At 36.6% G+C, this 23,756-nt stretch overlaps 1 protein-coding gene across 2 annotated transcripts in view; it reads right to left on the reverse strand.

The window, feature by feature from the left end:
* Window positions 1-1,050: 1,050 nt before the first annotated feature.
* The window catches only part of akap12b (A kinase (PRKA) anchor protein 12b), a 59,237-nt gene continuing 36,531 nt past the window's right edge, over window positions 1,051-23,756 (reverse strand). Inside the window, exons 1-3 of one of the 2 annotated variants that reach the window (NM_001098184.2) lie at window positions 12,916-13,181; window positions 4,432-9,012; window positions 1,051-2,653 (exon numbers count right to left, since the gene is read on the reverse strand). In NM_001098184.2, coding sequence (NP_001091654.2) covers window positions 4,436-9,012; window positions 12,916-12,940 — 4,602 coding nt within the window. In that variant the 5' untranslated portion in view covers window positions 12,941-13,181 and the 3' untranslated portion in view covers window positions 1,051-2,653; window positions 4,432-4,435. Of the gene's footprint in view, window positions 2,654-4,431; window positions 9,013-12,915; window positions 13,182-23,756 lie in introns of those variants that run through there. The other variant, NM_001281788.1, reaches the window with a different exon arrangement.

Here is a 23,756-nt window from a genome sequence, read left to right on the forward strand (position 1 = left end):
GATCTTTTCCATCTGAGCCATATGAAAAAAAAAAATGTTAAAAATTCGGCGTTCAGTCCTTTATGAGTCTAAAGTGTCATTTATAATGGCCTTAAATTTAACTTGGTGAAACCTGCAGAAGCCCTGTTTAAAGAAATTAAGTTGATACAGCCAACTATAAACAGAAAACGTAAAAATAAGGGGAATGTATTTTAGCCTACCGATGAAAATTGTCCTAAACTTCAAATGTAAATTCTGATTCTGATCTCTTGTTTTCACCACGTTTTCAGCTGTTCACAGAGATTTCTGTTTGTTTGTTTTTTTTTTTTTTTTAAATCACAAGTGAAACTTTGTTTTTTGTACCAGCTGACAAACTGTAAAAAAAAAAAAAAAAAAAAGTTATCAGGACATTACAAAATAATGAGTTACTGTTGTGTAACTGCTTTTTAACCAAACACGAAGACAAGTACCATTCTAGCTGTAGTCAGCCAAATATAATTCCACGCTTCAAGTTAATCCAAAAACGAAGATTCTGGCATTTTCATTAGGACGTAAAAAATTGGCTTTTTGAGGGCTCCCAACAGTTTAATTGCACATTCCTCTATAAATTATTTTGTGCTTAGTTACAATCATACTGGTTTGGAAAAAAAATATTTTTGTGTACCACAAGATGGCGCCATGGCGTTGAGTTTTTGATGTGTTGTTTTTATTGTGTGAATGTCGCCACACCAAAACCTGCAACGTTTTTAATTTTAACCTTTCTTAGCCTAAATATTACCAGCCTTTTGTTTGAACATGATATGTACTCTTAGTTTTTCTGTACAGCTATATACAAAATTTTAAAAGTAAGGATTTTGCAGAGCTAAAAAAAAAAAAAAAAAAAAAAAAAAAAAATATATATATATATATATATATATATATATATATATATATATATATATATATATATATATATATATATATAAATTACAAATTTGGAGCATTTTTATTTTTGATGGAATGGCTCTAAATAAAAGTATATCAGAAAACCATTATTTTAAGTGTAAAGCAGACAGGGAAGAACAAGATGAATTGATTTACACTAGCTTTATTTGAATGAAATATAGACATGATTTTGTATCCATACTATTAACAGCTTGAAGAATACAAAAAGAGGTGAGGCTCATGCTACTGGTAAATAACATTCCTTAATGCTTTCATTGGTTATTTTGTTAATATTACAATATGACTTAAGGAACATAGGTATACAATTTGTACAAATGTTAAAGAGCTTCACAGTAGACTGTATTATAAAAAGCTAAGAAAAAATGTGACTTGTTCATTCAAAAGCGTGACAGTAGCAGAGCTGTTTGTTTCTTTTCTTTCAATTGAAGCTTATGCAGTCTGACATTTGCAAACTTTCTAAAATTTAGTGACTGAATTTTGGCATATGTATTTCCAAAAAAACTAAACATCTTTATAGTTTTCCACATCCAAATAATCAACAACTGTCACACGATATATTTGAAAACACGTCCCCATCATCCTGTCTGCAGGTATGGCTAAAGCATTTTCAGAGAGGTTGACAATAAGGCATCTACTATGACCTTCAATAAAATAACAGTCTTTGAAACAGAAATTAGAAATGTAAAAAACTAAAATGATAAAATAAAATTCTACACTCATTACCCACTTATCTGTGAATGAAAACCATGTGCAACTGTGTCGATGGTGGTAATGCAATTCTCCTCGCAGTTTTCTTCTAACCTCTGGTGCATTTTAGGTGTTGAAACATGCATTTCGCTAAGGCCGTCAAACAGTGAAGTGCACATGTATGCTAAAGACAATAAAATGCCCTTTTCTAAATGTTCCCTACTCATGCAGGCGTTTTTATCATCATCTGTTTTCACAAAGGGTACCAATAAAAACAAAACCTAATTCAAATGTCACTCATCAATGGTGAAACCGCTCATGTGTACATGATAAATATACATAATAAAAAGACTAAATTTCACAGTAAGGGACGGACTGATATCTACAGAGATGATAATGGCTGGATATTGTTTCAGCGTTCGCTGAGTTTTACCTCATTTTCACATTACAGCCACTGCATTTATGCGCTTTTTCGTTTGCTACAGCTGTAAAAGGTGTATCTGTACCATGTTTGTTAAAATTACTTGTCTAAACAACACTGTGTAGCTTTACACCAGCATGACTTGATGTTTTTTAGAAGGGTCGAAGGTGTTGGAGAGGGTTGAGAGAATATTTTAGATAAATACAATATACAAAAAATAAAATAACAACCCTCCTACTGCGACACCCCACACACCCATACAAGAACCACACGTACATATTCTCTCATTTCAGAACAGATAAAAATAATAAAAATTAAAATGTTCATCATAAAGGTTATAGATATCTGAAGACAAAACAAAACAGGAAAAGTGAGAGTTGAAGACATCCCTCGATGAATCCAGCGGGGCACGAGGCCTCATGATATGGCAGCTGAGTGATTGTGGATTTGGAAAGAGAGGAATAGAGGGATGAATGATAGAGAGAAGGGAGATTGGCCTTTAGTCTCTTGCTCTGGGATTTGAGAAAGAGCACAGTCTCTAGTGTCCTTAATGGCCGCCACTCACTTCCTGCTTTCCGAAAAGCTCTGTGTCCCAGTCACATGACTGCTTTTACAGGCCGACTGCAAAACAGAAAAGAAAGAGGTCAGTTTGATGAAACTACATATTTAAGCTTTCTATTTTTGGTCTTAAATTTGATAGATGACCCAAAATGGAAAATTTACAACACATTTTCATTTTTGAGGTGCACTATACCTTTAAAAAGATAGTATCACAAGCTATTATCATACCGCTATTCCTCAACCATCCTTTCTCATAAATGCACACAATATTCTTTCCATCTGCACTGCATCTTCTGTGCCTCCAACCACTGTCTCACTCTGTTTGTATGACTCAGCACAAGTCACCAAGGCAAAGGAGGCAGGGAGAGAGAGAAAGAGAGAGAGAGAGTCCTGCACCAAAGCTCCTGCTGGGATGCTATATTTCAGCAGCCTTTGCTGTACTGCAGTGCTGCATTAGCGCTCATCAAACATTTATCGGACACACCCCGCGCTTCTCTCTTCCTCTTCCCACTTCTGCCCACACTGTATCATTAGGGCCCATATCAGGTAATACTAATGAGCTATACTTGTTATTTATTTAAAGGTATAGCCTGTGATATGAAAAAAAAAACCAACTATGAAAATAAAAGACCACTTCATATTTATCATCGGTTCTCTTGTTTTGAATAAAATATTAACTATATATATTATATTAACTTATAAAATATGTACAGGTTTTCACATTTCTCGCAAATTCCATTCATATATATATATATATATATATATAATTTTTTGTATTATTTTTTTAATAGATTTTTTAAATTACTACAATTACCCTTTAAGTTTTTCTTTAGAAAATTGACCAAATTACAGTACTAAATACGACCTTCCTAGTGTTATACAAGTGAATAAGAAATTATGTACTCATGCAAATAAATCTGCTGTAGACTGTAAAACTCAACAGTTAACTTTATCAAATCAACTGAGTGTAGTTAACTCAATTTACCCAAAGGTAATTCTATAAATTTTAAAAGAGTTTTGAAACTCAGTGTTGAAGGTAATGAGTAAATTAAATACCTCATAACTTCAACTTAAATGTAGTACAGTACTTATATAGATTATTTTTAACCCAAATGGTTTGTTGCAATTGGTTTCTTCAAACGGTTTGAGTTGACTTAACTTACTGGGGATTTACAGTACTCAATTGGTTTGAGTTCACTTCATTTATCAGGGTTTACTGTGCTCAAATTGCTTTGTTTACTCAAATGAATTAAGTTCACAGTGCTCATTAGGATTAGTTTTTGAACTTGAGGTTTGAGTTACCTTAACTTATTGGGTTTTACAGTGTATAAGAACTATACTTGATCATACAGTGTATCTTTTCAAATAAATCGGTCCTCTAACTACATATTGAAGGCTTTGATGAGTAGAAGAGAATAAGAGAGAGCATTAGGGAGGGGGTGGGGAATTTTACTCGGTCTTTCAGCACAAGTTCATCTCTCTTCACACGGCTTCCCTTTAAGACCCAGCATACAAAGTGAAGGGTCAGGCAGCGGCATTCCTGCTTTGATATCGAAGGTCCCTTGGTTACTGGTACATGGAACAAAAGCTTTTTCATCTCACCAAATGGAAATCCACTCCTAATAAAACTAAGGTCCATTGATGTTTTTAAAAAGGCACCATGTAAAAGCTGTGGCAGGTTCACTATGGTATGTAGAACTTTTTAAGTTCTGTGATGGACAAAAATCCCTTTGGAAACATTTTATTTCTGTTTCTTTTACCATCTTAAATAAAAATGATAAGACAACATTAAGAATGAAAAATTTTTATATAATAATAAATAAATAAATAAAACTAACCTGCTCATGACACTGTGACAACCTCTGTGGAGACAGGCTCGATCTCATTCCCAACCTCCTCCGCTGCAGTGGCATTTGATGTCATCTCTGAAGCAGCCTCCAGTTTGGCAGGAACATTTTTAGCATCTGTCTTTTGACAGTCTGGACCTCTGGATTCTTCCTGGTTTGTTGAAACCTTGGTCTGAGGTTCTTCCAAGTCATTTTGAGGCCTGTCTTCTGTTGATTCCTGACCCTCTGAACAGTCTTCTTTCATGTTAGTCTCAGGTACATCATCTGCATTTATGACATTTACGACACCAACGTTAAATTCCTGTGCGGTCTCAATCTGTACAGCTGTCAGTGTTACTTGACACTGCTCAGCCACAACCTGGTCTTGACTTGCAACTGTAACAGATGTTTCTGCCGTCTTTTCTTCTGGTACAGCTTTTATCTCTTGCTGGATTTCTGCTTGCACTTCCTTGAGATCAGACTCAACTTCACTTATTCCTTCTTCATTTTTTGTGCTCTGACTTTTCTCTTCTGCTTGCTTTAGTTCGACTTCACTTTTTGTTACCTCTGTTTCTTGATGCACATCTGCCACCGAGACTGAAGCGACCTCCTCATTCTGCGCTTGGATTTCATCTGTGATTGAGACCGGCACTGTTTCTGCAATCTGAATGGCTTCATTGACTATTTTAGGGGGTTTCTCTGTGACAATGCGAGTTTCTTCAACATCTTTGCAGACATTGTCGGATGCTGCTAGCTTGTCTGTACTTGATCCTTCCTCAGTTGTTTCCACTGAGATTTCATTAACTTTGACTTCTGCTGATGTGATACAGCTCTCCTCAGTAGTCTTCTCAGACACATTTTGCTCGCCGTGTGCCTCAGCAAAGTTTTCTACAACATTTTGAATGATCTCTTGCACAATAACACTGCTCTGTTTTTCAATGATTTCTGCTTCTGTTACTTGGGTTGCCTGGATTATTTCGGTTTCTTCTTTTACATTCTCAGTTACTTCCTCAAGCGCAACACTAAGTTTTGTTGAAGCTGCTTCAATGTTTCCCTCAACTACCCCTTGAGCAGAGACAACCTCAACCTCATTCACTGCAACTTGCATTTTGTGGTCACCAGTGGAAAGAACAACAGGAACATTTTCCATAAGAGTTTCTTTAGCTATATCTGCTGAATGGGATTCTGTTGTCTCAGATATTGAGCTAACACAGATGGTCTCTTTGATGACTGCAAATTCTTCAGTGGCAGCGACAACAGGAATGGGATCTTCTGTAGATCCAGCAATTTGAGAAGCAGGTACCTCTGGAAGAGTTGCCATGACCTCCTCGGTAACGGCTGTGGAAACATTCTCTACAGATGCAACTTCAACTGTGGCGACAGTCTCTTTAACATCATCAAGTTCTTGCACTTTCTCACCTTCAGCAACAGCAACTTCAGTGACTTCTGCAGTTTGAGCACAGATTGCCTCTTCAACAGTTGCTTCAACAGGACCTGCAGACTCAATCTCAGGGGACTTTTCTGCCATCACTGGCTCTTCAAGGATTTCTGGTTCCTGTTGCACAGCACTGATCACCGCTACTTTAACTGCTGCTACTTCATGGATATCAGCCACAGTTTCTGCTATAGGAGTGTCTTTAATCTCCTCAAACTGCGCTTTCTCTTCAATTGCATTTTCTATGGGCTGATCTTTTAGCTCTGCCTGAACTCCGCTAGTCTGAGCCTCATGGACCTCATCCTCAGTCACAGTAACCCTTTCAGGCTCCTGTGTTTTTTCTTCAACAGCCACCTCAGTGACTAGTGGCTGGCTAACAACAGTGGCTGACTCTACTGAAGGCTTCTGATTGAGGCTTTCTTCCTCCACTGCCCTTATCTCACTAGTGTCAAGGCCAGTGCAAACAGCCACTGCCTCGTTTTTCTCATGCGCCACCAAGACTGTTTTCTGTTCTTTGGTGGCAGACTCAACCAGAAGAGCATCAGTGGTGATGGCAACTACTGTTTCCTGTTCCTCTGTCATAGTGACAGCCATGGCATTTGTGGTAACACTGATAGTTTCCACAGCTTCTTGAATAACTACATCAGTCTTCCTCTCTACACCATCACCAGGGACAGGGGTTGTCTCGCCTGATGTATCTGGTGATGCTGTAACACGTGAAACAGCAGAAACCATTTCAGTCTCTTCTACTTGTTCAAGGGCTGTAACAGCTTCTGATGTAAGCTCCACAATGTCCTCTGCAATGGTGTTGTCAGTGGATTTAGGTGTGGCAGCTGTGTCGCCTTCTTCAGGTATATCACTTAATTGGTTTCCCTCTGTTTCATCCTCAACATTTTCTACAGTGGTTGAGATCCAAGATGGTGATCGATCTTCAGCTGAGGCCTTTGCCTGAGTGACTGTTGCAGACTCCTGCTTTACCTCCTCTGCCTTAACTGCAGCTTCTGCAGATGGTTCGCTGTCATATTCTGAAAGAGGCACCACAGCTGGAGTATCAGAGTCATCCTCTGCAGAGCCGACGTCAGACGATACCTGCTCTTGCTTACCATCAGACTTCTTCTTCCTGCGTGGAATCAGTTTTCTCAAAGAGAAAGAGGACTCTTCTTTTGGGGTTTCACTGTCAGAGGTTGTCTGCTCTGGGCCTGAGGCTTCATCAGATTTGTCTTCTGCTTTAGCTTTCTTTCTGTGGGTTACCAGCCTCTTAAAGGACTCCCAGGTAGAAACAAGTTCTCCCTCTGGTTCAGGGGAAGAAGCTAAATTCTCATGGTCAGCTTCACCAGAGCTTACAAGAGGGGACTCAGCAGTCTTTATCGGCTCTTCTTCGGATGGCTGCACTTCTTCTTCAATTTTAGCTTCTTCATCATCAGAATCAGAAGTCTTTCTGGCCCTTTTTTTAGATGACCCCACACAAATAAGAGCTTCCCAGGACACAGATGTATCCATTTTTCTCTTTGGCTCTTCTGCAACAGATTCAGACTTCTCAGCTTTTGGTTCTGTCTTAGATTCTGCCTGTGACTCTTCTTTAGCCTCTTCTTTAAGCTCTTCTTTAGATGGTACCTCCTCTGATGGTTTAGGTTCATCAGCTTTCTCATCAGAGATGGCACTCTCTGTTGAAGATAGGGTAGAAGATTTGGGTTTGTCTCCAGGTGCTTCATCTTCACTCTCAGAGGGCCTTTTGACACGTTTTTTTGGAGTGACTAGTTTTTTGAAAGAGGACCAAGGTAAAATTCCTTCTTTCTTCTTTTCACCATCAGAAGTGACTGCATCACCATCAGGCTCTACTGCTTGGGCCACCTCAGCTTGAGCTACTTCCCCTACAACATGTTCACCAGATTCTTCTGGAGAAGATGCTCCACTGTCAGGTTTCTGGGGTTCCGTGGACTCAGTTGACTGGACTGTTTCAGCAGTTTGTTCACTTGATTCTGTTTGCTTTGACTCTGCATCTTTCTTATTCTTATGCTTTTTGGATGAGAGCTTTTTTAGACCTGCTCCTGTAAACAGCTTCTTAAGTGGGCTTCCATGAGCTTTTGATTTCTCTTGAGATGACAGGATTTCAGGTTCAGTGGGAGCCTCTTCTGAAATATCTGGCTTGTCACTTGTTTTTGCATCATCAGTGGGTTGGGTTGTTTCAACAGCTGGAGCTTGAGCAGGTTCAGTATGAGTCACAGTTTCAACTTCACTTGTAGCCTCAGCCTCTACTTTAAGATCTTGTTGCTCTTCTTTCTCAGTGGGAGTAACTTCATTGGTTGTTTCAGCCGTCGTTTCAGTGGTAGTTTCAGCTTTAGTTTCAACAGTTTCAGATGGTTTCTCTATCTGCTCACCCTCAGCTGGTTCATTTTCAGCATCAACTTTAGCTTCTTCTGTAGCCTCGGGAACACCCTCTGCTGTTTCCTCAGTTTCCTTAATGTCCTCCTCCACAGGCTTTTCTTTGACATGTTCCTCATCTTTGGGCTTTTTGAAGCTTGCCTTTTTTCGGAGGTTAGAAAAGATTCCCTGAGTAAAAAATCTCTTAAAGGGACTCTGTGTCTCCTGAGAGGGTGGGCTTGTGGGCGATTCAGCTGGCACTTCTGGCTCTGGTTCTTTCTCTGATATTGTCCCTGTTTCTTCAGCAGGTTTTTCAGTTTCAATATCACTGACCTTTTCTGTCTCTGATGGTGCATCAACTACAGTTTGTTCTGCTGGTTCCTCTGCCTTCTCAGTTACTTCTTCAGCTTTGGCCTCATTTTCTGTGGTTTCTGGTGATTTTTCTTCCACAGACCTGTCCTCCTCTGCTGCAGGTTCCTCTTTCTTTTCCTCAGTGGCTGCATCAGCACCACTCTCTGCTTCCTTCACTGTCAGCAGTTGCACAGGCTCAGTCTTCTCATTCTTGTCTTTCTTCAGTGTGAATTTGAATCCAACGAAACGGAAAATCTTCTTGAAGCCCACTTCATTGGCCTCTTCTTGTTTTTCCTCTACCACCTTCTCTTCAGCAGTTGTAATCTCATCTGCATTTGCAGAATCGTCTCCCTTCTCTCCATTCATTTGAGGGGCAACCTCTTCCTGGTGCACTTCTATTGTTTCAGGGCTGTCTTCTTTTGGGGAGATGGTGTCCGTTTGACCAACTGAAATAAAACAAAAATGAAAGATTTTATTAAATTGCTTGCATAAATTTATTCACTTATACTTATGATACTTAATTGGACATCTAAAAAAAAATGAATCAAGTCGTCACCATTCGAATCATCAAGTTAACAGATTATTAAATAACATAACACTCCAAGTGTTTAAAATCGTCTGTGTGTTTGGTCTCTTGTGGATAGTCAACCCACAAAAAGAATTAGTTTAGAAAAACAGGTTTGTAATTATAATAATAAAAGCAAAATAAATGATCTAGTGAGATGATTAACTCAAGATGGAGGACTGTGTCATTTGAAGGAAATCAGAGCCACATTTCTGGAAAACCTGCAAAAAAAACATTTCCCCCCTTACAGATTTAATCAGGCATATGATGGCAATCTGATATTAAGTTTACATATTCTGGTCTCCTGCCTGTAAATGTTAACCAAAACTATAAAACGGGGGTGATGACAACAGTTAACTTAAAAGCAAACAGGGGAAATTTCCATGTAGTAAGCTTCAGCTATGCAGGATATGTTGCCAAACTTTTTGGACTATGAAACTGACCTGATTTAATAAAACACAGCAAACTCATATCGAAGGGGCTTTTTTTGATAGTATTTTACTAATATTAATCAGCATGTGAGCACAGTATCATCTGAAACTAAATGTAACTAAAAGCACAACAGGTGGATAAACAAAAAACACAAACACACACACACACACATTTATAATGTCTTAAATTCCTCCCTCGTCTATCTGTGTTTTGACAGGAGTGGGTTGGTTTTGAGGGTGTGGGTCTAGGAACAGGGAGTCATGTTCACATATAGTGTGGGCCTCCTAGAGGCCCAGTTTCCCTTTGACATCCAACCTAGCAAGAGACTGCTCACATCTGGCTCTGCTTGCTCTTGCTTTGGGGTCTGAAACCCACCCAGTGACTTTAAAAACAAATTCCAAGCATTTTTAATGCATGGATATAACATTACTTGACATCCTACACAATTGCATGACACAGGCCTAGATAACGCAAACACATTTACCAAACAAACAACTTATGATTTATAAAACGAAAAATTATAAATCATATTAAAATAATCATATTTTTATGTGACTGGTAAAGTCTTACCCCACCCTTAAAAAATTACAATGAAACAACAAAATAGAATAAACTACCAATGCTCCTAATCGTGCCATGGTCACCCAGTGGAGAATGCATTTACAATCTTACATTAGCTTATCCACCTTCAGTAAGTTTAAATTAAGATAGCTCTTCTGTGGTTTTAAAGTATGCTATAAATGTAGAGAGGCGCTAATCTAATACCACAATTCAATGTGATACTGGGGTGCAATGGCATTCCCATCCCCCTACAAAACAACAAGCCATCCCCCCCACAGACCAAACCCAATTCTAAACTTTAGCTTAGGAAGACTGTATTGTGTTGTGCTCTTTGTCTCCAAACGGGCCCCTGGTTTTTCCTGCTTTAGCTAAAAAGGGTGGGGGGCCACACTATTGTCTGTCCTGGAACCTAAACTACCATGATGAAATCCTTGCAGTAAAATGGGAAAGGGGCATTATGGGAAACAATTTAGAATGACAGATAGAAAATCTTGATGATATGGAAGACTGATTACTGGACAAGCTGTAAAACTTTTGGAAAAGTTTGGCGGTATCTTAAGGGGCAATAAAAGTTAGGTAACAATTAGAAAAATGAAACATTAAACTATAACATGATGCTGTTGCCTCACACAGCTGGAGACATGTCTGTGCAGTGTGTGTGTGTGTGTGTGTGTGTGTGTGTGTGTGTGTGTGTGTGTATTTAATTTTACTTGAGTATGAAAGACAAAATGGGTCAGGGACCATGAGTAAGCCATCAGTCGCCCTACATTTGCCTTTGTCTCAGATTGGGGAAACTCAAGCCAAGGAATTTGATAGCGTGTCTGTTGTGGCTGTTAAAGTGTAGAACTGTGGGTGGGTGGGGGCAGATGCCATCTGAAATCACAGTAGTTTGATAGCTGGGCTCTCTAGAAAGCTGGGGGAAGGGTGGATGTTTGTTGAGATGGGTCTGAGGTAATGGTCAACAACCCCCTACCCCTTGCTGTTACATGCAAATGCAGGCTGTTCATTAGTGGAATCTGTGAGTTTAGGGAAGTTGCAGGAAGAATGAGCAGTAGACTGACTGCCGGACCCCCACCAGGCCAACTACCCCACCTCCCACACTAAATAACTATACTTTAGTGACTGCCCCCTTTGACTCTGGTTGAATGAACAATCAAAATTTTGTTTATGATACTATCAATATCTACTTTTAGAATGGATTGTGGTGAATAAAAACCATTAAGATTGCAAAAATCCAATGAACCTGCAATGTGCTGTGTGTATGTATGTATGTATGTATGTATGTATGTATGTATGTATGTATGTATGTATGTATGTACATGTGTATATACAGTTGAAGTCAAAATTATTAGCCCCTCTGAATTATTACACCACTTGTTTATTTTTTCCCAATTTCTGTTTAACAAAGAGAAGATTTTTTTCAACACATTTCTAATTATAATAGTTTTAATAACTAATTTATAATAACTGATTTATTTTATCTTTGCATCGATGACATTAAATAATATTTTACTAGATATTTTCTCTACTATACAGCTTAAAGTGACATTTAAAGGCAGGTTAGGGTAATTATGCAAGGAAATGTAAGACGATGGTTGAAAAAAAATTTGAAAGGGGGCTAATAATTTTGACTTCAACTATATATATATATATATATATATATATATATATATATATATATATATATATATATATATATATATATATATACACACAAACACACACAAAACAATTAAAGCAAATTAAAGTGTAATTAAAAACTGAGATAAGAATCTCCATACATAAAGCTTAATAAACATTCACAACTAATCAAAACTCTCTCTGAAGTCATGTGCAGAAGGTAATCAATTCCATACACACACCCACACCACCTCTAGAGAACCCTGACTAAGATCTGAGGAGCTTAAAAACTCATTAAAATTCCTGAAAAAAAGAAGGACATCTGAGACCACTGAACCCCATCAGCTCTGAAACTTCCAAGAAACCACTACAGTACATGAATGAACCTACCAAACAGCTTGCCACTTTCTACATAATATCAACTCACAGTATTAGACTCAGGCTGATCCCCAATACATAAAGGAATGAAATTTAACTTCCATTATTTTCTCAGTTACAACAATCCAGCATCAGCTTTTACTCTCCACAAGAAAAGATAATTTGAAGAAAGTTTGTAACCAAACATATGCTGGCCCTCATCAACTTTCTTAGTATTTATTTCATATAACTATAAAAGTCAATGGAACAACACTTTGTTTGCATGCATTCTTATAATTATCTTATTTTTTGTTAAAAGAGAATGGAACGCACAAGTTCAGGGTAAACACACAATGATGACACAACTTCAATTTGGGGATGAACTATCCTATTAATGGTTAATGCTTTCAAGTCAACACCCAAGAACCACTGTCCACATGCAAAACACTCAAATGCAAAAAAGCAATATATTTCAGTGAAAAACTGAAACCTTCCATGAACCCTTAATTCATCATAAGTTCTATAAGACCAAGACTCAAGGAAACACAAAATAACTAAACATACAAACAAACAAACCAACCTGGAGCAGAAAAATATTCTTTTGAAAAAACGATTAAATATTTTCAGATAAAAACAGATATAGAACAACATTACACTCTACACAAAGATGCCAGAGTACAGATGAGATGGCCTTAATTCAATTTTGTCCAATAAATTTCTTAAGATGACCTAATAATAATAAAAAAAAACCCACTAACCATCTCCACCAGCCTCAAATATTGACCACAATTCATAGATTTAAAATGCATCTTACCTGTTAGAGTTATTGTCCCAAGCATTTCAAAAACTTTTGCAAACACTTCTCAGAGAAAAAAAAAAAAAGATTTGCCGTTTATCTTTCGCTTTTTATACGCCCCTCTTGTAAAAGTCCTGCTTCCTCTCAGATTATGATCAGCTGATTGGTTTAAAGCTACACTCTTGTATCCCTCTCTTTCTCTATGATGTGAGCTCGTGTCGAGGCCAGGCGTCTCTTCTTCTCGGTTTCTGGGTGAGAATGAGGAGAGCGGGAGGGTAACACACATTTCAACAGACAGTGACACATGTCCTATGTGGGACCACCCCACCCATGCCCCCCATAACCCCCCACTCCTCCTCTTTTTCAGCTGTTCTCCACTCAATGAGTTTCCCTCTTCCTTCCCCCTCCACTCCTCTTCACACACTCCCTCCACCCACTTACTTCAAACTCCAACATTCCTCTTCCCAACTTTTTCTTTCCCTGTTTAAAATGATTGTCTAGCAATAGCTTAAATGTGTGTGTGTGTGAAGGGAGGAAGGATTACTCATGTTATCAAAGGCATTTTTGTACATGATGTTTTGCAGAACTCCATACACCCAGACTCGTCTCTCATTCTAGATAGTGAATACCATATGACACAAAAATGGACAAGGGTAAAATGAGGATCTCCACAGTATGTTCTGATATATCTTATCTGTCCGTTGACCCTCTTTTTTATTCTACCAAGAAAATAAAAGCTTTGCTCTTCAATATTAAATTATGCAGTGTTCAAAATGAAAACTTTTACCACATCTGGCAAGGGTGAGAGACAAAATAAAATGAAAAACAATTCTTAGATGCTGTAAATAAAAATTAAGAGATTATGATTACAAAAAAATACTAATTAATTTAACGTGTTGAAACTTACAATCAATTTTTTGGGAAAATGCTAATGCAAGTCACACCATTTTACTCTCACCAGATGATTTTACCAGTCATAAATATAATTATAACCCGTATTTTTGCACTAATCACATTTTTATTTAATTAAGTTGGATTACACCGTAAAACATGGTAAGCTTTTAAAGTGATGAACTGTTTTTAAACAAATATAACTAAAAAAAGCTTTGCTGTTATAAATTGGTTAAAATGATTTTATGAAATAAAACATTTAGTTTGTTTAAGTGTTAATAACATTTCACCCCAAAAAGCACCTAATTTTGATAGTAATAATATGGATTATAGCTTAGAAGTAAATAATAAAACACTTGAACATTGCCTTGACCAATCTGTCCCAAAACATGGGGTCAACTGAACACAGTTGTATTATTTCTTTATGTTTTAGTGGTTTAATGTAATAATTATTCTACATATAAGTTGCTATACAGAAGAAAAACCCAGATTTGATAACTTTTTGCTAGAAACCTTGAAAATATAGGTGTTAACATGTTAAAATGACTAAAATGAGCTGCTCTAAATTATTTTAGGGAAAATTATCTCTATTTTAAAAACCCTTTGTCAATGTGAACTGCACTAAAGTAAAAGGTTAGCAAATAAAGTGACTTCCCATTTCGAATGAGACTAGAATGCTAATGTAATGAGGCTGGCCCTCTAAAGTGCTAACGGTTCATTTCAAAGCGTAAACTGAGGCAGCTTTTTTCATTCAACTTTTGTCGAAGCAGGATGACTAAAGAATGCCAGCGAGATTCCTCAGCATACAGGGCTCTAATCAGACATCTCACACCTTGCCATTGTTCCCACGGAATGTGTGAATTCCAGCTCAAATCTTCTTCTAAACGAGTGATAACAACCCTAATCCAGTTTGGTCCGGAACCTGCAGACAACACGGAAACTCATCTGGTTAAGCCTGGTATTTTATCTCTGCTAAACTGGATGCTTTCTCTCTCATTTACACGTTTTTCTGATGCTTAAGATACTGAACTGTCTGGAATGTAACACCGGGCTTTAACATAAGTGTTTGGGTGCAATGCTAGAGGGGACAAGTAGGCCAAATTCTTCTTGAATAGCTGATGAATAGCCGTCTTTAGACTTTATTGTGATCTACAGCAGCAGACAGGGCCATGGGGCTCAGATCAGAGGGGTTTGACACATGGGAAAGGCTTTTTGTCCCCAGTGACTCCACAGGAGTGGAATTCAATAAGCACAAACTCTCACACTGAAGACGGCGTGAGTCACTCCCTTTCTACTGTAATGGGCATTCCTCAAAAGAGGAAGCTTGTACTCTACTCCTTCCTGCATGTACCACTCACAAGCTGACTCATAATTAAAGATTTGACAATGAAGACACTTTTACATGGATGGCAGTATTCTGATTAACAACATTAAAACAAATTGAGAATCAAACAAGTAATAAAGAGAAGCCACGATCACAGTAAAATATAGTAATAAAAAGTATATATTATAATATGCAACTATAGTGGTATGTGTGAAATACATACAGTGAAAATGTCCTTGCTCTGGTAAATATCATTAATGAAATATGAAAAAATAATAATAATTCAAAGTGGGGCTAACATTCTGACTTGAGCTATATATATTCTCGTTATTTTTTAACACATTTATAGTTATGCGGTGGCACAGAGTTAGACCTTTTTCTTAGGTTCACACAGAAACAGCAAGGTGTGCGGCATGACATCACTTTGTTGCGGAGACGATGATATTGGTTGAATTCCGGCAAAGTAGAACACAGAAGCAGCTGGAAGCAAAAAGTGCAAGTATGTCTGTAGTCTGGAGGTATTATAAAGTTGATGACGAAAACATTGTCATAACAAACTGTGAGATATGTAAACTTGCCTGTCGGGTTGTTTAAGTTGAGGTACTATTTGTTTTTATATTAGATTTTTGCACTAAAGTCCAAAAGTGAAGAATTGATGAAGAATTGATGTTATTTATAACATATTTGTTCAAGCTACCTCACAGAAGTGCTCTGTTTGTTAACAGAGTTGGTGAATTAAATAAAAAAGTAAGGAACATCCTAGATCTGTTTTTTCGATCTTCTTTATTTGTTTTTCTTGCAAATAAAAGTGAGTAAACCCCATGTGTTAAAATTATTATTAAGTAAATGAACTATGTGCAAAATTATAGTCAACTCAACAGTTCCATGTTACAATGGATTAACTCACTTTTTAAAGCAAAGTCAACTTAAAGGCGCATTTAAAGGCCAATTTCAAGAGTTTACACTTAGATATTGTTTGACAAATGTTAGTAGGTTTGGCATGCTGTCCCGGGAGAGAACCCTGAGCTCTCAGATAGTTGAGCCCAGGGCTCCCGCCTGGTCAATAGAACACGTAAGGGGAGTACAAGATCAGGTGGTTCTCAAGAACTCCCCGTGATGAAGGAGGAAAGGAGAAGAAGGGGTGGAATGAAGGTAAGGGAGTAGTTCTAGCTAGGTTACTTGTAGTGAGTTTGGATTAATCTGATTGGCTAACTAAAGATTGTAGATGGGTGACCAGCTGCAGTCAATCATATCACATGCTCCTCTTGAAATTAATTTGTGAAACTTCACTTAAAGTGCTACATCGAGTGCAATCGTACAGTCGCATACCCTTCACAAAAACCTGACGTACACCTGCCCAAAAATGCAACTACACTGCAACAATGCTGAGTTCAAGATTGATTAGCTTAGTAGCAGTGACGATTGTGTGGAGAGTTCTCTCAACTCCCACAGAGGAGCTCTGGATGGATACTTTATTTTTGTGTTTACTTTATGATTAAAGTTAATGAACATTCACTGATTTCCAACTCTTTCTTCATTTAATAGGTTTGAACTGACACACTAAAAACGTAAAAACCCTACTTGCGTTTCGGAAGTGTTACTGAGCAAGACAGACAGAACAGGGTCTATAAATGCTTAGGGGTCTATAAACGCTCACAACAGCCACAGCTGTCTGCTTTTTTAAAAGTAAAGTAATTAATGGCTTTTTAGAGTGTGGAGTGAATGTCAGTTGGCATCACTTGTGCCACTTTGTACTATAACATAAAACACAGGAGGAAAAGCAACAAGTGAACACCCTAAATATCTTATCCAGAATGAAGTACATAAATAGATTACTGATGAGCATTTAAACATGCAGAATGATAGCATGAGTGGCCTCTTCTAGCCTGACATGGTAAGATGTGATAACATACCAACAGACAATTGCAGTCATGGCTCAGGATGACATGCATGTTATCTCTTGCATCAGGGTAGCGTGATCAAACAGAGAAGCGTGAGCTGTCGGTGGTCTGTTTTGGCTGAGATTATATGAAGGTTGGCTTCCCACTGGCCTGAAGACTTGCAGGGGATGCTGGGACGTCATTGCAGACCCCAACTCGCACACGTACACACATACTTCTAGATACACACGCCCTCATCTGTGCACGCATTCCTGCAGCCAGGAAGATGATGCCGAAATAATGGGAGGAAAAGGAAATGAGAGCTGTGTAAAGATCTGGACAGGATCAGAGCGATGTCTCCAAGTCTTCAGCATTCTCCTGTTGTATACTTCCATCTGATTTCACTCACAGCATTATATTTAAAACTGTATCTCGAGATTTCGCAACTTCCTCCAACTCTATGCCTCTGCATCAAGTGTTCCTTGTTTTATTCTGGCTGTTTCCTTTGCTTTCTATGGATGGAGGAAGCTGAGGAATGCTTGCACAGGAAGAACGCTCATTCTTTTGCGTCATTGCTTCCTCTTCCTTCACTTCAGTTTCCTTGACTGTTAGGTCATTTTCTTTCCCTGGGCTAATTTTTCACTTTTCAGAAAGGATATTTTGACAATGACTCAGATTACTGATAGTACATAATCACTCTATGAATTGTCACAGTGTCCGGGACAGTGTGTAACAGTGACATCATCATTTACGGTACAGTGCAATAATTTGAAGAGAGAAAAAAATGGATGCATGTGGTTAAATTCATTCAACGAAAAAGACCGCCTACTGTATGGTTTGCTGACCTATAGATGATTGGTATGTGTGATGTGAGACAGCACACAGAAAAGCTTTTCCCTCAATGTGTTACATTAAAACACATATTACAAACTAAGTTAAAGCTGCAATCCAAGTCCTTTTTTTATGCTTGCTGTCACACTTGTCTTCACACTTCCAGATTCAAGCTTAATCACTGGTGCTTTAACTAACAGATTATTAGCAATAGACAAATATAGACAACCTTATCTTGTAGAATTTTGGTCGCATAAATTATATTTAAGTTATTTACTAACATTTAGAAGCTTGTGTCTGCATCGGCATCTTTACACAGCAAAGGCAGCACAGAAACCATACCTGAAATGACATCACAAAATTATAAATTTACACAGCTGTACCGTTTACCACTTAATGCAGCATAGTGTCTTTACACATAAATCTGAGCAGACACAGACCTGCTTTAGGGCCAACTTAAATCAGCCATGTGAAGCATACTTCTTTGATAAACACTGTCACCAAGCCTAATGTGCTGCATTTCATTTACACATGAGTTAAGCTGCGGTCACACTGGACTTTTTATACTTTAGACTTCCATTCAAACACACACAAATGCCTCAGACTGGTGTATTGAAAAATTGAGTGCTACCTGCAATCAAGTCTGCTAAGGACCCATAAGGGATCGTCTGTGGTGAATGCCTGATCAAAAGCTTTTAATATGATACCTTATTGTTGGCTAATCAGAGCAAGGTTTGCTTTTTGTTGCCAGGAGGCTAACGGTAGAGGTATGATTATGCTAGCACATAAGCTAACTGGGCTAACTAAACAGTATCCGCTTGTTAATTCGTGACATATCTGAGACATATGGAATACTGTTTCTGAGACCAAGCCGCTATATTATTATATAAAAATATTCGTTTATGGCTACTTTTTAGTCATATCACACATTAAAGTGAATTTTATATCAAATCATAGTGTACACAACAGTGTCTGAACATGCTGCATCACAAATACCAGAAATGTTATAATTTATAAAAATGTATTTCTTTCTGGCTATATATATTGCGATCTTGATTTTTAAAAGAATTACATGGCTTTGTAAACGTTTATTATTACCATTTGATGAGTCTCCCCATACAGTTTAGACCCGGAGGCCGCTTCACATGATGTGAAACTTAACAAGCGTATAAAAGATAAATGCTAAATTTCACAACCCATGCATGCCTTAAAATATACATAAGTATATGAAAGGGTCAATATAACGCTTATAAATGGCATTGTATTGGTGCAATGAAATGTGCATTAATACCTGCCAACACTCCCATTTTTACCGGGAGTCTTCCATATTTCAGACCCATCTCCTGCCCTTCTCCCGTACTGTTCTGTCTCCCAGAAAATTCCCAGAATTCCACCCCCCAAGTTAGTAGCAGTTTATACGGAGATTTAGTACTTCAACTGTTTTTAAGGTCAATATTATTAGCCCCTTGGTTTCATGACAAATAACTGTTGTCCAATGACTTGCTTAATCAACTTAACCTTCCCTAGTAAACGTAATTAAACTACTTAAGCGTTTTAAAATTGCACTTCAAGCTGAATATTAGTATCTTGCAAAAATAAATAGTAAAATATTAAATTCTGTCATCAAGGCAAAGACAAAAGAAATTAGATATTATGTTTACAAATGTGTTGAAAAATATTTCCTCTATTTAACAGCACTTGGAAAATGTTTAAAAAAGGAACAAAATTTTTAAGTACTACTGATTTTGTCTTTAACTATATATACCATTATTTTGCCCGCATTTAGATGTTAAAATATTAATAATAGCAGGAAACAAGGCCCATAACATAATATAACATAACATAACATAACATATAACATATAATGTAACATAACATAACATAACATAACATAACATAACATATAACATATAACGTAACATAACATAACATAACATAACATAACACAACACAACACAACACAACATAACATAACATAACATAACATATAACATATAACGTAACATAACATAACATAACATAACATATAACGTAACATAACATAACATAACATAACATAACATAACATATAACATATAACGTAACATAACATAACATAACATAACATAACATAACATAACACAACACAACACAACACAACATAACATAACATAACATATAACATAACATATAACATAACATAACATAACATAACACAACATAACATAACATAACATATAACATAACATAACATAACATAACATAACATATAACATAACATAACATAACATAACATAACATATAACATAACATAACATAACATAACATATAACATATAACGTATAACGTAACATAACATAACATAACATAACATAACATAACATATAACATATAACGTAACATAACATAACATAACATAACATAACATAACACAACACAACACAACATAACATAACATAACATAACATAACATAACATATAACATATAACGTAACATAACATAACATAACATAACATAACATAACATAACATAACATATAACGTAACATAACATAACATAACATATAACATATAACGTAACATAACATAACATAACATAACATAACATAACACAACACAACACAACACAACATAACATAACATAGCATATAACATAACATAACATAACATAACATAACATAACACAACATAACACAACATAACATAACATAACATATAACATAACATAACATAACATAACATAACATAACATAACATAACATAACATATAACATATAACATATAACGTAACATAACATACCATAACATAACATAACATAACATAACATAACATAACATAACATAACATAACATAACATAACATAACATAACATAACATAACATAACATAACATAACATTTAACTATTGGTTAAATGCCAGCAAAGTAGAACAGAAGCAGCTTGAAGCGGAAAGTGCAAGTATGTCTGCAATCTTGGGATTGCTTGCCTTGTATTTTAAGTTGATGTGCTATTTGATTTTATGTTAGATTTTTTCACTGAAGTCCAAAGGTGAAGAATTGATGTTATTTATAACTTGATTGTTCAAGCTACCTCACTGAAGTGCTCTGTTTGTTAACATGGTAAATTGTTGAATGGTAAAATAAGATGAATTATACAAAAAAGGAACATCCTGGATCTCCGCTCTATTTTATTATTTTTTTAATGTATTATATATGTTTCGGGTCGGGTTTCGGTCTCGGTAAATACTCAAAATCATATGACTCGAACTCGAGGGCAAAAAAAAAACTGATCGGAACATCCCTAAAGTCAACATGCAGTATTGTAAAATATCAAGCTAACATTTGATTGAGTCTGAATAATGTATTCCTTATCAACCCAAACCAATTCTCACTTTCAATATCCTTGTGTCAATATCCTCAGTCAGGACGATTGTTTGACAGTCAAACAATAATAAAACTAGACTTTTACAAGGCAAACTCTTATTTCTTTTCATTAAAGGGTTAGTTCACCAAAAAATGAATATTTCCTCGTGATTTACTCACACCCATGTGGTTCTGAACGTTAATGAATTTCTTCTGTTGAACACAAAACAAGCTATTCTGAATAATGTTTACGAATGTTCTGAAGAAGTTGATGGCTTTTTACCAACATTCTTAAGTATATTTTCCTTTGTACTAAACAGAAGAAAGAAACTCAAACAGGTTTGGATGAAATAGAAGGCAACTAAACGATGACAGATGAAAGATCTCTTTAATGCACTCTTTACATTTCTTTTCATTTATACAGTTTTATTGGCGCAAATCGAAAAGTATTAAATTACACTTAATCAAACACATATTCACACTCTCTCTGCGGTTTTCTCTTTCTGCCAACGCCTCCATCGCTCCACACTTCTCACATTCCATTCTCATGTCATCTCAACTTTCCTCATGCGTGTGTCTCTGATCAACAGCACGAGTATGACTGAAAACACACTTGTAGTATCAAATGTGTACTCAGTCAAGAAAAAAAATTTTTTGTAACAGAATAAATCTGTGCAGTTCATATTGTGGTTTCTAAATATCTTGACCCAAATATTTTTTGGAAAACAAGTGCTCAATCAAATTAATGTTTTCATAATTTTCCAGGAATCTGAACTCAAATTATACTGCAGCTCTGCTAAAGTCATTCTAAGAAGTGAAGTACTGACCACACACCCACACACACACACGTTTGTACGACATATTTTGATATGGAGTATTGTCATTATAGTTGCATATTATAAAATACACTTCTTACTTGCCTATATTTTCATGGGAACTTCCCGTAGACGTAATAGAAATCTTAATACTATACCCAGCAGGCACACAACATCATAATATGTTAATATTAGGTTAGATTTAGGTCATGAAATCAGGTGAACAAAATTCAATGTCTAGCCAGTGTCTTAGAACAATGTTATTTGGACGTCCAATAAAGACGTCGAATTAGGTTGATATTTGTTGAATTTTAGATTGTTTTGGAAAGTGACCAAAATCTAACATCTGATAGAGGTGTAACATAAGTACCATATGGTGTAACATAATTAGACATTGGTATTTGGTTGATTTTGAGTTGGACGTTGAACATTAAGGTTGGCCTGACGTTGGGTTCTGATGTCAAGCCGATTTTCATTTCCAAATCAAATCCAAAAACCCCACAACGTCAATATGACATCATGTTGACGTCCTGTACCTGCAGAGTATATCTTTCCCACCCCTAAAACCAACCCTCACAGAAAACATTCTGCAGTTTTACATTTTCAAAAGAATTTATGAGCCATTTTCCTTATGGGAGCCACAAAAATGTCCCCACAAGGTCAGAATTCACTGGTTTTGCTAAACGTCTGGGGAAATTTGGTTCTCAACAATGTGATGAATATAAGGTTCACACACAGAGAGAGAGAGAGAGGGAGTATGATGTCATAATCAAATCTCTGGAATATGATTTATATTCCAAACACTATATAAAAAAAAAAGCTAAAGCAATTACCAACAATCTTGAGGTGGAGTTCTCTGCAGACACAGTTCTGCAGAAATAGGTCAAACAATAAAAACATACTAAACTGATAGCACAAAGAAAATATACAGCAACGGGACACACTGAGACAGAATTCCTAAGATAAACAGATAGTGACATACAGCCTGTTAAAACATGTTTGATATGGAGCACAGACCTTATATGCTATCAGAGTAAACACACACACACACACACACACACACACACACACACACACACACACACACACACACACACACACACACACACACACACACACACACACACACACACACACACACACACACACACACAGGGCTCAGTGGGGGAGGCCTGTGTGTGAGATAATGGTTGAGCTCACTCTCTGGACTCACTCAAGCCGCCTCCTCCTAAATGCCTGGCAGCCAATTTGTGTGTGTGTTTACAGTTTTTTACAATGGCTATGACACTTTTTTCAATACATTTAACAAGTTTCCTAAACTCTTAACACGGTTAGCACAACATCCGTCTTCGTGGGCTATACAATTAACAAATTTCTTGTTGCTTTGACACAAAATGCATCCAGTTAACACAAATTTAAAATGCTTGAACTTCTTTTACACACAAACTCAACCAAAACCAAAACTATGTAATTTCACAGTCCAATTTACCAATGCTTTCACACAGTATGTCAGAACAGATAACATCATGTTCTAAACAGAACCTATATAGGCTAGAACTAAAGTAAACAGCTGTTCATATTGTCAACTGAAACACAAATATATTCCCTGTGTATATATATATATATATATATATATATATATATATATATATATATATATATATATATATATATATATATATATATATATATATATATATATATATATATATATATATGACAGCTCCAATATGAACATGATTCCCATCTGGAAAGTACACTCCTGTGTTGAGATTTT

The sequence above is a fragment of the Danio rerio genome, chromosome 20 (genome assembly GCF_049306965.1).
Source record: "Danio rerio strain Tuebingen ecotype United States chromosome 20, GRCz12tu, whole genome shotgun sequence".
Classification (NCBI taxonomy): Eukaryota; Metazoa; Chordata; class Actinopteri; order Cypriniformes; family Danionidae; genus Danio; species Danio rerio.